Source organism: Acinonyx jubatus, chromosome E4, assembly GCF_027475565.1.
Source record: "Acinonyx jubatus isolate Ajub_Pintada_27869175 chromosome E4, VMU_Ajub_asm_v1.0, whole genome shotgun sequence".
Taxonomy (NCBI): Eukaryota; Metazoa; Chordata; class Mammalia; order Carnivora; family Felidae; genus Acinonyx; species Acinonyx jubatus.
The window spans coordinates 37,321,242-37,338,380 of NC_069395.1; the positions used below are offsets into that span (position 1 = coordinate 37,321,242).

The following is a 17,139-nucleotide window of genomic DNA, read 5'->3' on the forward strand; positions in this document are numbered from 1 at the left end:
TCTTCTGGTTCCCTGAACCCTGATTCCTATCTCTTCAACTAAGCAAGACCACTGTGTTCTGCTGAGTGCCTCCAGGGAAAAGAAAGGAAAGACTATGGTAGGGTTTACCTTTTTGTGTCCCTTCACCAAGGGATGACATTCCTGAATTTCCTATTGTCCAATGTCTGTAAACAGTTAACTGTTTACAGTTTTACATAAAATTTTATGTTTTATCCAGGTTTTAGTTGTTCGCAGTAAAAGGAAAAGTCCAGTCTATTTATTCTGTCATAGCCAGGAAGTGTTCGCTTATCTTTTAGGCAGTAACATAAAGATTAAGTGCAAAGGACTCATTACAAATAAAAAGTCAGAATAGAAAAATGCAATGAACCACCATCTCAAAATATTTCTTCTTGATAATTCTAAAAAGTTGGAATGAGGTAGACAATTCATAATTATAAACATCTACCCTGTCATAATCCATATTTACTGTTATTGGTTCAGGCACTATATTAGGTGCTAGAGATACAAAGCTGAATAGTAAGACAAAATGCCTTCTTCCAAAAAAGCTTCTAGGCTATGAAAAAGATAGACACATTTTTGTAAAAACTACAGTGAAATACCTATGTTATGCCTCCTTTTCTTGAGTTTTTTTTTAAATTAACTTTTAAGTTTATATCCAAGTGAGTTAGCATGTAGGGCAATAATGATTTCAAGAGTAGATTCCAGTGATTCATCCCCTATGTATAACACCCAGTGCTCATCCCAACAAGGGTCTTCCTTAATGTCCCTTGCCCCATTTAGCCCATCCCCCCCCCAACCCCTCTGGCAACCCTCAGTTTGCTCTCCATATTTAAGAGTCTCTTCTGTTTTGTCCCCCCCCCCTTTTTATATTATTTTTGCTTCCTTTCCTTATTTTCATCTGTTTTATATCTTAAATTCCACATATGAATGAAGTCATACGATATCTGTCTTTCTCTAATTTTGCCTAGGATAATACCTTCTAGTTCCATCCACGTAGTTGCAAATGGTAAGATTCATTCTTTTTGATTGTCGAGTAATACTCCATTGTATATATATACCATACCTTCTTTACCTATTCATCAGTCGATGGGCATTTGGGCTTTTTCCATACTTTGGCTATTGTCGATAGTGCTGCTATGAACATTAGGGTGCATGTGTCCCTTCAAAACAGCACACCTGTATCCCTTGGATAAATACCTAGTAGAGCAATTGCTGGTCACAGGGTAGTTCCATTTTTAATTTTTTGAGGAACCTCCATACTGACTTCCAGAGTGGCTGTGCCAGTTTGCATTCCCACCAGCAGTGCAAAAGAGGTCCTCTTGAGGTTCTTTTTTAGCTGCAAGTCCTTCTTTACTTGGAAGGCACAGAATATATAATATCGAGAACAGAAGTTTTAGGAGGAAGCCACTCTTAGCAGTTGTATACTATTGAGAATGAAACCCAAAGAACCCTCCTTCAAGGTACAAGCTTTCTTTTCCAACTTTTCCCTGCTATGAAGGGCAGAGGCTAGAAGAACTGGTTTGGAGAGTGAGGGGGCGGAGAAGAGTGAGAAAGAGAGTAGCAGCATGAGTAAGCTGGCTGGATAACTCCCTTCACCCCATCCCTGCTGACAGTGCACCCAATCTCTGTTAAAAAGTCAATCAAGAGAAAAACATGCCTATCATACCAGTCAACAGTACAATGATATCTGGGTGCTAAGAAGTAAAATGAGTATGGCACAATAAAAAATGGTGTGATGTGAGTCTTGAATCAGCAATTAATTGGCAAAGACTCTGTAAAGTACATGAAAGTGTAAGCACACTTTGAAACTTAAAAGGAAGGGGTTTGTTTTTTTAAAAACAAGCACTGCAGGTCTGAAGGGAAAATGAACACTGGTGAGAACAGGATAAAAGGAAAAATAAGCAAATATTAGTATGTTATGAAAATATTAAAATGGATCAGATGAATGGGGAAAAAGATAGCCAAGCGGCCTAGTCTAGGAGTAGGCAGAATTTTAAGACAGAAGCAAGGACTTTGCTATTGTCCGGAAAGGAAATGGTGAGTGAATGCTTCAGGGTAGAGAAATTTTACCCTGCTTTGTTGATTGTATTCTTTGAGAAAGCTGACCCTGGAATCACAGGCCTTATTAGACTGGAAATTACAGACACCTGAAAATGCACATTCCAAAACAGAATAGTATAATGGGAAAAAAACAAAAAAACAAACAAAAAAACCAGTGGAACATTCCTGAATAATTAGTTAATGGAAGAGGAGAGAAGAATATTAATGAAGCAAAAATAGGAATATCTTTTTGTTTAGGAAACCAAGGAATAAAAATGTCAAGCTTAATTATATTATTAACCCAGTTTTCCAGACCAAAATTTAGTTACAGTATACAAGAAGAAAATATTCAAATTTGAAAGAATTTCTTCTTAGTTATTTTTCCAGGTCAGTGTTTTAAAAATAGGAGGCAGGAGGTAAATAAACAATGGAGTCGGAAAAATCCATGTTTTGTCAGTAGCTGTGACCTCAGGTAAATACTGGAGAAGTCCCTGTTCTTTGTTCTTCTGTAAAACCTCTTCCAAAACACTGTTGTGATGACTAGGTAAGATAACATATTTGAAAATGTACTTCAATGTAAACTATTATTAGAAATACCTTGCTGATTCTGGATCCAAAATGAGGGCTTCTATTGCATGAGATATCAATAAACAGCTCTGCTGCTGTCTGGATGGATGTTAAGGTTATACATGAAAAGAGAGAAATCCACATAGACTTTATATTCTCTGAAGTTCAAGTCGAGATGAGGACCACATTTTAAGTGAAGGCAACAATAATGTTATCAAATCAAATAGTTTGGGACTCTATTTTTTCCCCCTTTTATTGTTTATAATAGTGACTCTCACATTCTGTTCCAGGAAGAGTACTCCAGAGGCCGCCTAATGTGGGGGTGGGGTAGGGGGCGGGAACCAAGCAACAGGCCCTGTGATTCAATCACAGAAACGGTTTTCTTCTGCTTAGATGTAGAAGTTTCACTGATAAAAGTTAAAAACAGCAACAACCAAAATGGTCTCTAGATACCCCAGAGGTTCCTAAGCTGGGGCTCAAGGGATCTGTTAACCCTACTGCAACTTTACAAATCTGCTGGGGGGTGTGCATAAATGCATTCTGGAGAGGAGAGGGTCCACAGCATTCATAAGGTTTTTACTTAGAAACCCAAAAGGCCCAGAACTACTGGTTTATAGGCCCTACAACTTAAAAACAATTTATCTCTGCCCTCCTTTCAAAAAGGGTTTGAGGCTGCTAATAAGAAAATACGGAAAACCCAAGGAAGGCTTAGGGAACAAAAGGGACAATGAAGATTATGGAATAATAGATCATTAATAAAGGTGATGGGAACCAGGGTTGTTCACCATGAAGAAAACAGAAGTGATGCGAAAGAGAAAATGGTTTTCTGGTGGGAAAATGTGTCACGTTTTCTGCTGCAGCTCAAGTGAGCACCAAGTATGTGGCACTGGGGGACCCGGGTTTTGGATGCTCTTCTTAGCGGTGGAGAAAGGCCACAACTGAGTCACTATTAATTTTTAAAGCCTGGCCGAAGTTAAAAAGTACAACTGTACTGCTCATACTAGATTTCAAAAGAGAAGTTATTAATTATAATACATTTGTAGGCTTATCTACTATATATTTTTTAGTCAAGCACATCTGAAGCATTAACTCTACATTTAAAAGAATACTTCCAGAGAACAAGAAATAACGAGGCGGCTTAGGATATAGTTCCACATTCCTCAAAGTTGCTGAATCAGCATCAAAAGATGCCTGGTAAAGATCCCCATATCGGGAAGCAAGGCTTCGGAATTCTTCCATGGACTGTTTCATCTGAAAAGAAGGAAAAGTATCCATTACCAGAAACAAACATGCTATCATTATTGTATAATAACAGACCACAAAAAAAAAAAAACAAAAAACAACCCTCCTCAAACAAACAAACAAATCCAAAAGTAGTTCAACTCTTTTCATTTCCATTCCATTCATTCTTACAAACGTTGTTAAATAAAATTAACAAAGATGGTAAACGTTCAAGGAAATATAATAATACATATAATACACAGAAACAAAAAACATTGCTTTTTTAGCTTCCAGTTCCACTAAAACAATTAATACAGTTATAAACATGCAGCACCTAGTGAGACATCTTCAATCATTTTGCCACTAAAAAAATGTCAGCCTATTTTTGGCAAGACAGATGAGTTAATAAGCATTTGATAGTTAATGTCTTTTAGTCAAACCGCTGATTTCAGAATTTTTCATCTCACAACTAACCTCAAAAACCTCTAAAGTATAAATAAACACTGCACTGAAAATAAAGTTAAGACACACCTGATTGGAGATGCGACCACACCTCTGAAGGTCATTCCCTAAGGTCATGGCAATGGTTGTAGCAATTGCAGGTGGAGGGCTTGTCTTTAGGCTATTGCAAGTACAGATAAGTTGAGAGAAGGCTTGTAGAAGGTCAATCCTGAGTTTTACAAATTCACACTGAAAACTTAAAGGATTCAGTGGTGTACTGGCAGCCTGAGGGGAAAAAGATATATATAAGACAAAATAAACGTAAGAGCAAGATGGGGCCAGACAAAAAGTATTCGGCACCGTTTGTGCATAAGAGCAGTAGCTCTAACACTGATGGATAAACAAACACCTACATCATACGAGGAATGATGTAATATTAGAAAGAAAAACTTAGCATACTTAGCATCAGCTCTGAAAAACTGTTTCATCAGCATTCAGGTTCTTTACTACCTACATTCACAGTCTCTACAGCATGTGGGTTGGTTCGATCATCACCAGTAGGTTATCATTTGAGGGACACTTCAAGGACATTATCATTCTTCCAAAACCCCCTTATCACCACCTTACTTTCTTTAAAAAAAAAGATTTTTTTTTAGGGGCACCTGGGCAGCTCAGTCGGTTGGGCGTCGGACTTCGACTCAGGTCATGATATCGCGGTCCGTGGGTTCGAGCCCCACGTCGGGCTCTGTGCTGACAGCTCAGAGCCTGGAGCCTGTTTCAGATTCTGTGTCTCCCTCTCTCTCTGACTCTCTCCCATTCGTGCTCTGTCTCTCTCTGTCTCAAAAATAAATAAATGTTAAAAAAAAAATTAAAAAAAAATTTTTTTTAACGTTTATTTATTTTTGACAAATGGAGCGGAAGCAGGGGAGGGGTAAAGAGAGAAGGAGACACAGAATTCCAAGCAGGTTCCATGTTGTCAGCACAGAGCCCGACGTGGGGCTCGAACCCACGAACCGTGAGATCATGACCTGAGCCAAAGTCAGAGGCTTAACCAACTGAGCCACCCCAGGTACCCCACCACCTTCCTACCTTTCTAACCTGAAATTCTCATCACTGGAATCATGAATAGGATTTTTAAAAGTTGGGAAGTGAAGGAGGAAAGAAAGATAAGGGCAGAAGAAACATGGTGCTAGACAGTCACTGTTAAAAAAACATGTTGTCTCATAGCTGCATTTTCCCACTGTGAGCCCAGATTAATACTAAAAAGAATTTCTGAGTAGACATGTTTAGAATGCACAGAGAGGCTAATGGAAGGAAGAACAGTTCAAAACACACAAATAAGTTTCAACGAAGATGGAGAAGTATCAGGGTACTTATCTAGGGTCCTGGATAGTAAAAGCAACATTTGCTACGTAGAGGGGGCAAAAAATGTTAAGTCAAGCCAGAGACTCATTGGCAACGAACCAGGACAACTTTTAACTACTCAGCAACTACTCTAGCAGAGAACCCAGCATGGTGCTTTCAACACAAGGCATACCAAAAATATGCTAAATTAACAATAAATGGAGGCATAGTGAAAATAATTTTCCTCTGATATGACTAGCTTAAAACATGCTGATGCTGTTTGCTCCTTAGATACTACCTCACTTAATACTATCCTTTCAGCAGGAGAGCAACGCATTTGACTTAGGGAAGTCAGGTACAATATTACCATCTAGCCAAGTATCACATATTGACCTTAGTGTACTTCTCTCTACTTTTAATGTCAAATAGTAAGTTTTGTTATTTGGTAGTATTCATATTTTACTCTAGGACTTAGCCACTCCCTAGAACACACACCTGCTCTAGTATCCTTCTTAAATTCCAAGGTCCTTGATGATATTTAAAAGCTACATATAAATAGAGCTATAGTAGTTAGAGGTAATAATTGTACTCAATATAGTGAATTCTGTGGTTTTCATGCTTTTGGGATGTCTGTTCTAATCATGACACAGCATAGATTAGGAGATTAAACAGATCAGCTCAATTGTTTTTAATTCCTTAGAGATTTAATTTGCTCTTATAAGACCTCCTCTGCTCCTTAAACGATCTCCTTAAACCTGCTATTTTTAACTTACTGCTTGTCAGTAACTTTACAATGGTCAGGAATACAAGTAGGTGTATATGATACTTTTATATAAATACAGACCATCTAACCAGACAAAAAACACTGGCAATCTTGTGCCAACATGCATTATAAAACTGAAAGAGAAGCAAGATGTTGTTACAATGAGGGAGATTTACTGCAATTCTGGATTTATTTTTGAATATTTTATTGATGATGTAAGATGGTCACCTTGAAAGTGACTGGGCATCTTGGATTGTGTTAAACTGAAGGAAAGCAATGCTAGATATAACACATGTTCAGAAGAACACAGAAAAGATAGATTTGTCATAGAGGTCAGAGGCTTTACGGTAAGATCACCCATGAAAGACAGAAACTGTGTAAGAAATAAAACTTAGATTTATAGCAGTATGCATAATGCTAATAAGGAATATAAAGAATATTATTTACTTTTCTTTGTATTGAAACTAAAGCTTAAACAGAAGTTGGGAATCTAAGGTTAACAGGTAAAGCAAAAATTATGTGTAACTAATATTACCCTTGCAACTTCCTCAAGGAGGAATGATATTCAGTGAATTCAACACATGCCAATGAAGGAACAACAGACTCAGAGCTCTCCCTAAGGCTTACTCTGAGGCATCAGCTAATTGGGAAGAGCTATCCCCACTATTTGGATTGCTATTTTACTTCCCCGTTAAATAACTATTTTTCTCCTTCCTTGCTTTTTTTTCCCTTCCTTCTTTCTTTTCCCCTAAACATTTACAGTTAAATCTTTGTTAGGTATGCAAATAACACTACTTAACTGTTGACTTGTAGTACTTACCCAATTTTCCTTTTTTATTTTTAAAGTTTATTTCCTTTGAGAGACAGAGAGACAGAGAGAGACAGAGCATGAGTCGGGGAGAGGCAGAGAGGGAGACACAGAATTCAAAGCAGGTTCCAGGCTCCAGCACAGAGCCCTACGCAGGGCTTGAACCCATGAACCGTGAGATCATGACCTGAGCCAAAGTTAGATGCTTAACTGACTGAGCCACCCAGGTGCCCCCCCCACCCAATTTTCTAAATGGAGCTACCTAAAGAAACCAACATGGCTTAAAAGAAAGCTATCTGATGAGCCCAGTTAAAAAACAGGGTGTGTGTGTGTATGTGTAAGCCATAATGCAAACTTTGGACCTGGCAACCACCATTGTACTTTTGTTCCTATAAATCCGACTTCTTTACATATCTCGTACAAGTGGAATCACGTATCATGTGTCTTTTTGTGTCTGGCTTATTTTGCTTACTATAAGCTCAGATTTTGAAAGAATAAGCCAAGCATAAAGCAATCATGGCCTAGACCGTTTTAGACCAGGCCTCCTGCTAACAACAGCAGTGAAGACTGAATACAATATTAAGAACATCTATTTGAAAGCACTGAAGAGCTTAAGGCAAAAAAGGATTTTGAAGTAAAAAATCATGGAGAGATGGAAAGTGCAAGGAGGTGAGACTAACATTTGGTAACATTTTCTCCCTTGAGATATTTGCTAACTTGCAAGCTGCTCCTGAGAGTCTGAGAAGCTGAGCAGAATTGCTGGCAATCTCCTAGGACCAAGGGGGTGCTGGGAAGAACAATTTCAGGCTTTTGGCTATAACCTCAAAGGGCTACGCCCCAGGAGTCAGGAGAACCCAAAAGTGTACTGGCTCTCTCCAGGACTGAAGCCTAGCTTTGAATCAGTTCAGTCCTTGGTTGGATTAAGGTGATCTTACCCTAACTGCCTGCCAAGGGCAAAGAAAGAGATGTAAGGCTCTGGATGATGTAATCGGATACTTTTTCATCCACAGTGTCCAAAACCAAATAAAAAATTACCTAGCATACAAAAAAGACAAAATTCTCCAAACCAAGAGGCAGAAAAATCAGTCTAAGACACAAGCCACAATGGATCCAGAAAACAGAACATCAGACATGAATTAGTTAAAAGAAAGTAAATGGCAAGACAGAGTCCTGGCAGAGAACTGGAAAATATAAAATAGCCAAATGGAAATTCTGGAACTGAAAAAAAAAAACACAACAAATGAAATTAAGGACCTAATGAATAGGTCTGACAGCAGATCAGACACAATGTAAGAATCACTGAATTGGAAGATAGGTCAGAAGAACATACATAGAGCTAAGAATAGAGAGATAAAAAGATGGAAAATGCAGAAGAGAATGTAAGAGAAAAATGAAACATGGTGAAAAGAGTTATTGTAGGTATCTGGAGTCCTAAATGAAAGAGAAAGGGACAGAAGCTATAGCTGAAGAGACAATGGCCAAATGTTTGAAAATGATCAAAGTCATCAAGCCATAAATTCAAGAAACACTATGAACCCCAAAAAGCATTTATACTGGTAAGAGTCTGAGCTGGAAACCACCATGGGAAACTTTTGGTGGTATTTATTAAGGCTGAATCTCAGTATATCTTATGACACAGCACTACCATTCAGAAGAAATGCACACATCTACCAAAAGATGTACATTAGAATATTCATATCAAATTACTCTTAACAGTCCCAAACTGGAAATAATCCAAATGTTCCCCAGTGATATCAAAGATAAACAAATTGCTTTAACAGTCACCAAAAGAATATCACAGAGCAATGAAAATGAATGAATTACCACAATATGTAAAAACAATAAAATGAATGAATAAACATAAAGCTGAGCAAAACAAGCTACAAAGGTAAAGGAAGCATGAACTGGGGAAAAAAATTTTTAAACAAAAACCATAAAGGAAGAAAGACCAATAACTTAGACCATTAAGTCTTAGACTACTAAGAACTACTGTTCATCAAAAGATAGAAAGTGGGGAATAAAAGCTACAAAATAAGATATTTGCAACTCATATCACCTATAAAAAAACTAGTATCCAGAACATATAAGGAACTCTGACAAATCAGTAAGATAACCAGCCTGCTAGGAAAATGAACAAAAAACTTCAACTTTCACTTCTATGAAACATCTTTTCTCTCTCTCTCTCTCTCTCTCTCTCACACACACACACACACACGCACGCACGCACGAGCGCGTGCACACACACACACACACACAAAATACAAGTGGCCAAATATGAAACAAATGTTCAATTGTTTCAAGAAAATAAAAAGGCAACTACTGAATGGGAGAAAAGATTTGCAAATCCTATATCTGACAAGGGGCTAATATCCAAAATATATAAAGAACTCTTATTAACCCAATAACAAAACAAAACAAAACAAAACAAAACAAACAACAATCTGATTACAAAATTAGTAGATCTGACTAGACATTTTTCCAAAGAAGACATAAAGATGGCCAAGAGGTACATGAAAAGATGCTCATCATCACTAATCATCAGGGAAATGCAAATCAAAACCACAAGATATCACTTCATATCTGTTAGAATAACCATCATCAAAAAGATAAGAAATAAATATTATCAAGGATGTGGAGAGAAGGAAACTCTGATATACTGTTAGTGGGAATGTAAACTGGTGTTAGCCACTATGGAAAACGGTATGGAAGGTTTCTCAAAAAACTAAAAACAGAACTACCATATAATCCAGCAATTCCACATCTGGGTATTCATCTGAAGAAAACAAAAACATTATCTCATATATGCACCCCATGTTCATTACAGCATTATTTACAATAGATATGGCAACAACCCAAACGTCCATCAACAGATGAATGGATACAGGAAATGTGGTGCATATATATAATGGAATATTATTCAGTCATAAAAAAGTGAAAATTTTGCCATCTGCAATAACACCGATGGACCATGAGGGCATTATGCTAAGTGAAATAAGTCAGACAAAGACCAATGTTGTATGATCTCATTTATATGTGGAATACAAAACAAAAAACAAACAAAAAAAACCCCAAGCTCATAAATACAGGGAATAGATTTGTGGTTGCCAGAGGTGGGGAGGTGGGGGGGGGGTGGGGTGGTAGGTAGGTGGGTGAAATGGGTGAAGGGGGTCAAAAGTATAAACTCCCAGGTATAAAATAAATAAATCATGGGGATATTGTGTATAGTATGGTGAGTATAGTTAATAATACTGTATTGCATGTTTCAAAGGTGCTAAGAGAGTAGATCTTAAGTTGTCAGCACGAGAAAAATTTTTACAACTATGTATGCTGATGATGGATATTAACTAACTACACTTACTGTAGTGATCATCTTACAATATATACAAATATTGAATCATTGTGTTATATACCTGAAACCAGTATGTTACATGTCATTTATACCTAATAAATAAGAAAATAAGTAAGTAAAATGTTTAATTGAATTAATGACTTGAGAAATGTCAATCAGAACTTCTAGAATATACCAAGTCAGGAGAACAATGCAGAGCAACAGAACTCTTATACCCTGCTGGGAGGACTAGAAGTTTGTAAACCACTGTAGAGAGGCTCCTGGTATTAGTTAGTCAGTTGAAGGTACACATAACCTTGCCATTATCCTCCTAGAAAATATATCAGAGCAGTATTTCTTAGCAGAGGCAGGAGTGTCCTGGGCATTTCAGGATTAAAGCCAGTAGCAGTCCCCCTTACCCTATGACAAAGAGAAACATCCCCACACACTTTGGAGCAGGGGACAGATACACCGCTTTGATTGAGGCCTACTGCCCCAGGAGAGGGTTTTCAACCTCAGTGTACCAGCCACATTTTGAACCAAGTAATTCTTTGTTGAGGGGACTTGTCCTGTGGACTGTTGGATGTTTAGCAGCATCTCTGGCCTGTGCTCGCTATAAATGCCAGTAATACCATGACAAATCACGATGACCAAAAATGTCTCTAGACATTGCCAAATGTCCTCTGGAAGGATGAAATCATCCCCAACTGAGAATGACTGTCCTAGAGAAAGCTTTACACAGGTGTATCGAAAGACATGTACAAGCATGTTCACAGCAGTACTGTTATACTAGCAAAAAACTGGAAAAATGAAAATTTCTATCAACACTAGGAAGGGCAAATATTCATATGATATAAGAATATACAGCAGTAAAACTGACCTAGAGCTTCACACAACAAGATGAATAAATCTTAAGAACATCATTTAGATGGGGGAGCCTGGGTGGCTCAGTCGGTTGAGCGTCCAGCTCTTGGTTTCAGCTCAGGTCACGATCTCACGGTACATGGGATCAAGGCCCGAGCCAGGCTCTGTGCTGACAGCGCGAAGCCTGCTTGGGCTTCTCTCAACCTCTCACTCTGCCCCTCCCCTCATGCACGCTGTCCCTCGCACACTCTCTCTCTCTCAAAATCAATAAAACTTTAAAAAAAAAAAAAAGAACATAATTTAGATAAAGCAAGTTGAATACAAATATGTAGGATTTCTTTTTATATATAAAATTCAAAAATGACATAAAATGGTACCTTGTCTAGAATTACAAAAAAGCGCATTAAAATTATAAAGAAGGGCGAGGGAACGGTACACACAAGATGCAGGATGGTGGTTACCTTTGTAGGGTAGGAAATGGTCTGCAAACATGGAGGAATATGCATGAATTTTAGAAGCTATGGTAATGTCCCATTTCCTGAAGATGACAGGTATACTTGGATATTTGTTACACTTTTATATACCCTCTACAATGCATATGGAGATGTTCTACATATTCACTCTTTCAAAATAGATAAAGTTAACAATCCACCATCGTAGGCAGAATGCTAAGATGGTTCCTCTGGTTCATATCCCTTGGTATCCACATCTTCAGTAATCTCTGAGTGTGAATGAAACCTGTTACTTGTTTCTAACTAGTGCAATGTGACAAAGGTGATGAATTGGGGGGATGTAATTTAGATCCTTAATGAAGTGACTCTGTATCAATCAAACGAGAGATTCGTATATTCTGGATGGAGCTCCCCTAATCAGGTGAGCCCATTAAAAGACAGTCTTGAAGGTGAGAGATCTTCCTGCTGGACTTGAAGCTTCCACAGATTCTACAGCTGTGAGGAAATGAATTCTGCAAACGTGAGTTCTGAAGAGGACCCTGCGCTTCCTTGAGCCTCAGACAAGACTGGCCCTGGCAGACACCATGACTGCAACCAGGTCAATATGAGCCGAGGACCCAGCTAAGCCATGTCTGGACTTCTGGCTCATGGACACAGTGAAATAATAAATGAGTGTTGTCTTAAGTCACTAAATTTGTGGTGATTTGTTACACAGCACAGAAAACTAAAATACTTTTTACAATTTTTATTCTTAAGTAGCAAGATAACTGTATCATTAATCACTGTGTTGGGAAATTAGCTACCCAGCGTCGCTGTAGGGTCCCCGTAAGCACAGAATGTTGAGCTTCTCTTGTTTAGTTTGGCTGAAGGAGGTAATTCACAGAGCTGTACAATCTCACATCAGCTCATTCACGTGGCAGGAGTAGAAGGGCATCTGTGCTCATATCTTCTCAGTTACAAAGATGCAAAGCTAGTATCAAATCCACACTTGCCCAATGAATGACAAAAATAAAATCTTTACAAAAACCCTGATGGTATAGTACAATCAGAAATGTGGAAAGTTCCAAATGACTGTAAGGATCATATGCCTTCTTCTCTAACCTGTTATCAAGAAGAGAGTCATTTCCTGATTTTTTTTTTTTTTTTTTTAACCTCAAAGCAGCATCTGGCACATAGTAAGTGCTTATGGTCTGTTGACTAAAAGAACCCCATTTCAAAAGGAGATGATGTGAGGCCCAATAACCTGCCTTAGGTCATAATATGTTAACGGCAGAGCGGAGATGAAGACAGGGGCTTTCTGTCTGTCAACTGAGTACTTTCTTTCTATGTCAGAATTCAATCCTTAATTACTGCCAAGCCTCATTAAATACACATACCACACAAATCATTAGAAGACTATTAAATATTCAACAGGATTTTCATAATATTAATTCTGTCTGCTTCACTGTTCTCTGAGCTTCTTTCACGGATGGAACCATTTTCTGTGCTGAATAAACAAGCTGCACGTGAACTAGAAAATGAAATAATTTTACTGATCGCAACCAATAACCATACCTTTTGATTTTCTGAGGCATTTATTAGCCTGATATAGGTAACAACACTCTTTTCCTGGAATAATCAAGAGGAAAGAATCACAGTAGTCCCTGCTACTGGGAGCACCATGAGCTAGAGAGAAGCCATTTGTGTATTCCCGTTTTTAAAACAGCTGCTGATTAATCCTAGCTAAAAAAGAAATTATACTTCAAAAGATATGTACCACAGGAGTCTGAATATTCTGTCTCTTTTGTGACATCTGTTTACTCTTTATTCTACTTCAGAGCATCTCTTTTGGGATGGCCCACCATTAAGAATAGTTTAGACTATGTGATAAACATATGTAAACAGGTACCAAAAGTTTTATGGTTCCATGTAAATATATACAATCTTAAAAGTTGGGTGACAATACTTACAAATTGTCTAATTTTGATTATATAAACTCTTTACTCTTGAGGGGAAAAAAAAATCTTTGCATTAATACAGAACACGCTCCTCTTGGATATAGGTTCTTACTTTGGAATACGACTCATTTCAAGGAAACATAAGAAATGTTAATGGTCTGCCCTTCCTGCAACCCCTTTACTCTCCTGGCAGAGAAAACAAAAAACAGTAGCTGGCTGACTATTAATTTGAATAGGAGGATATCACAAAGGGGTAAAAAATGGGACGCTAGCATCCTTGATAATTCCTTCTTTGTCTACAAAGTAAGAAACTCTAGTTTCTTAGTGAGCAGCTTCCAGGCATGAAATAGGGGGCAGGGAGTTACATGTGATGGTTGGTACTGAGCCAGTACGTCTTATTACTAGGAGTCTAGAGAGGAAATACCTATCTCCATGTGTCCTTTCTGCATGGATTCAGTAATCCTTCTTCTCTGTGGTACCTAGTACTTGACAAAAACAAATGATAAACTTCCATCAACTTATGAATATTAAAAAGTGGGGGAGGGGTTAAGGATTTACTACCATGTCCTATTTATTGTTTTAATATTGCTAAATCTATTTATCAGCAGATTTTTCAAGGTAGTTAGAACAGAATAACCCAAAAAGAAAAGGGAGACCATTCTCACACGAATCAAGTTATCACCACCAAAGGAGAATTAAGAGTACTTACTGTTAAGGAAGCAATCCCTTTGTGGTAGAATTTTAAAGACTCAGCAATGCAAGAAAGTGCTGAACTATAGTTCTCCTCTTGCAACCCGGTGAGGCACTGTTCTGCATGTGAGAACTCCTTCAGACTATTCAGCCAGAAGTAGAAATGTTCTGAGGCAACCTGAGTCAGCAAACTCTGATAAAGCTCTCTGGCCATGTCATGGTTACCCTAAAAAGGGGGGGGGGGGGGTGTGCACATGATGAGATTCTTACATTTGAATTAGGTAGTGAGGCAGCTAAAAGACAAACTCAAACCTTGGATAAGTTTTAACAATCATTCTTCACATTATATAATTCTTTGAGACTCAGTCTAAGTATTTCTTCAGAGAAAATATGCTGAGCTGCTTTTATATAACAGAATGCCTGAAGTTCTTTTCTAAAACAGTTCCAAAGAGAAAATAAATGGAATGAACTATAACTCACATCTAGAATTTTAGTTCAAACTATAGAAAGTATGAACACCTACTGTATGTCATTCGGTATGAGCTAGTTAGTGCAGTGGGGAGGTGGGATGTGAACTCCAGTAAGTTCCCTGAAGTGATTATTAGCAGCACCGCGAATGCCTCTCAAAATGACCAAGGGAGGGGAGCTGTTGGGGGGAACGTGAGCTCGGTATCCTGCAGTGCCTGGATGCTTGGGGGTATTGACTATAACCAAGAATTGTTCTCTCGATAGAGCTCCTCCCCACATTTGAGAAACACCGTAAAATGAGAACATGTGTTACAATATCTAGAATAACACTTCTCAAACTTGCTCTCTGGTCTTATCCCCAAAGGATTTCTATACTGTCCAAGCTCTATATTTCTCTCAAACAAAATAAAAATTGTTAGGCTTTTCATATGGCTGAGAAGGGAACAGCCTACTAAAACGTGCCCCTATCTCCAAATAAGAATGACAAGGTTGGAGAGAGAGAAGGAAGAAAGATCTGGTGTACTGATGATGGAGGATGGAAGTGGTGGGTGGGAGGCAGCTGTGGTTATGAGAATACAGGGCAAAATGAAGTGGCTGAAACCCTTCAGCCAAAAAGAGTTCATATTTTTGGAATTCCCGTGGAACTTTCCCCATAACAACACACGAGAAAAGTTATAAACTAGGTCCTTTCCATTATCATCTTTCAATCCCGTGACTAAAACATACTTCCATATTTACTTTCCATCTTGACTAGGGGTGACAATCACACAATCAAAGGTTTGTAACCTGTCACTTTCACCAACCCAGTTCACACAGAAGGATAACACGTACCATTCTGGATGCCTGTCTGGCAATTCGGTAAACAGTCCATCCATTGGAGACACTTTCGAGCTGCTGCTTAATTACTGCCTTTACTTCAGCGGATAGTGCTTTCTGACTTGCTACAAATATCACAGTGGCCAAACTCACCTAATGTTGAGAAAGAAGTAAGAAAAATAAGGAAGAAAACATGTAATTCTATCCAATGTCATAGATAACTTTAACCAAAAGGGAGAAAAATTAGAACCCATCAAAAAAGAACAAAATTTGTTTTCCTTTGACATTTATTAATTTTCCACTTCCAAGTCATTAAGCAATTTATCCCATTGCTCAGAGTATTGTTTGTAATAGCAAATAATCAGAAACAATGCCCATAAATACGGATAAGGAGATTATGATATCACACAGTGAAATACCATATAGTAGTGAAAGGGGTAAACCAGAGATACCCTTATCTATTAGATGGCTCCCACCAAACAGGCAAAGAGACAACATGCAAAAGATTTCATGTAGCAAAATAACCTTTATATAAAGTTAAAAATATGAAAAGAATATTGTTTATTACTTAGGATATATACCAAGGTACTAAATGTATAACATGCATGGGAACGATGAACACCAAATGCAGGACAGTGGTTAGCTCTGGGAGAAGGAAGAAGATACTATTAGGGAGGTACATAGGGAAGTACAATTCAACTGTACTGGTAAGATTTTTTTTCTTAAGCTAGGTGACGGATGCAAATGTTTTCATATTATTCCTTATGCTTTAATATTATGTTTCATAATTTAAAACTGTCTCACAGTAGTACTAACAAAAAAGGGACAAAGAACATTAGTTGAAAATGCTGCTTCAATAAAAAATAAACTTGGCTAACTGTGTCTTAGTATTCTGAAGCTGATATGTACAAAGGTCCACATAAGCTGGGATAACTGTATGATGTCATTCCCGTGGCTACTGCCACTTGGTCATCAAGGGTAACTTTTCCTGGTAGGAATGAAATGGGGGTAATCTTTTATACAATTCTCCCCGGAGGATTAAATATAAAATGAGCTTGAGCAAGAAATCTCATTACACTTTTCTCCAAGCCCTAAATTCAGATGACCACAATATGAAGTGGCCAACTTAAGGCTTACATCTCATTTATGCTTATTTAGAGCGAAGCCTACTCTCAGCCCTGGAGAACTTCCAACTACACGTTATTATATAGCTTCCCTGTCTTCTGTTTCTAAGCATGCACCTTTCCCAACCCCCGGACTATACTGAAACCTAAACAGGATTCTAAACAGCTACAGAGGTCCTGAATTGGAAAAGAGGAATTTGAGCTAATTTATGGTCACTGTTATCATTACGTCTTTAACTTACATTTTTGAAAGTACAAAATAGGGTTTAGTTCATT

General features: G+C 38.0%; 1 protein-coding gene across 2 annotated transcripts in view; it reads right to left on the reverse strand.

Moving 5' to 3' along the window:
• INTS7 (integrator complex subunit 7) overlaps positions 1-17,139 on the reverse strand; it is a 91,704-nt gene that overhangs the window by 14,397 nt on the left and 60,168 nt on the right. For both annotated transcript variants that reach the window (XM_053209810.1, XM_053209811.1), the window contains 5 exons: positions 15,755-15,892; positions 14,475-14,681; positions 4,360-4,554; positions 3,754-3,858; positions 2,638-2,705 (listed from right to left, as the gene is read on the reverse strand). In XM_053209810.1, coding sequence (XP_053065785.1) covers positions 2,638-2,705; positions 3,754-3,858; positions 4,360-4,554; positions 14,475-14,681; positions 15,755-15,892 — 713 coding nt within the window. The remainder of the gene's footprint in view (positions 1-2,637; positions 2,706-3,753; positions 3,859-4,359; positions 4,555-14,474; positions 14,682-15,754; positions 15,893-17,139) is intronic.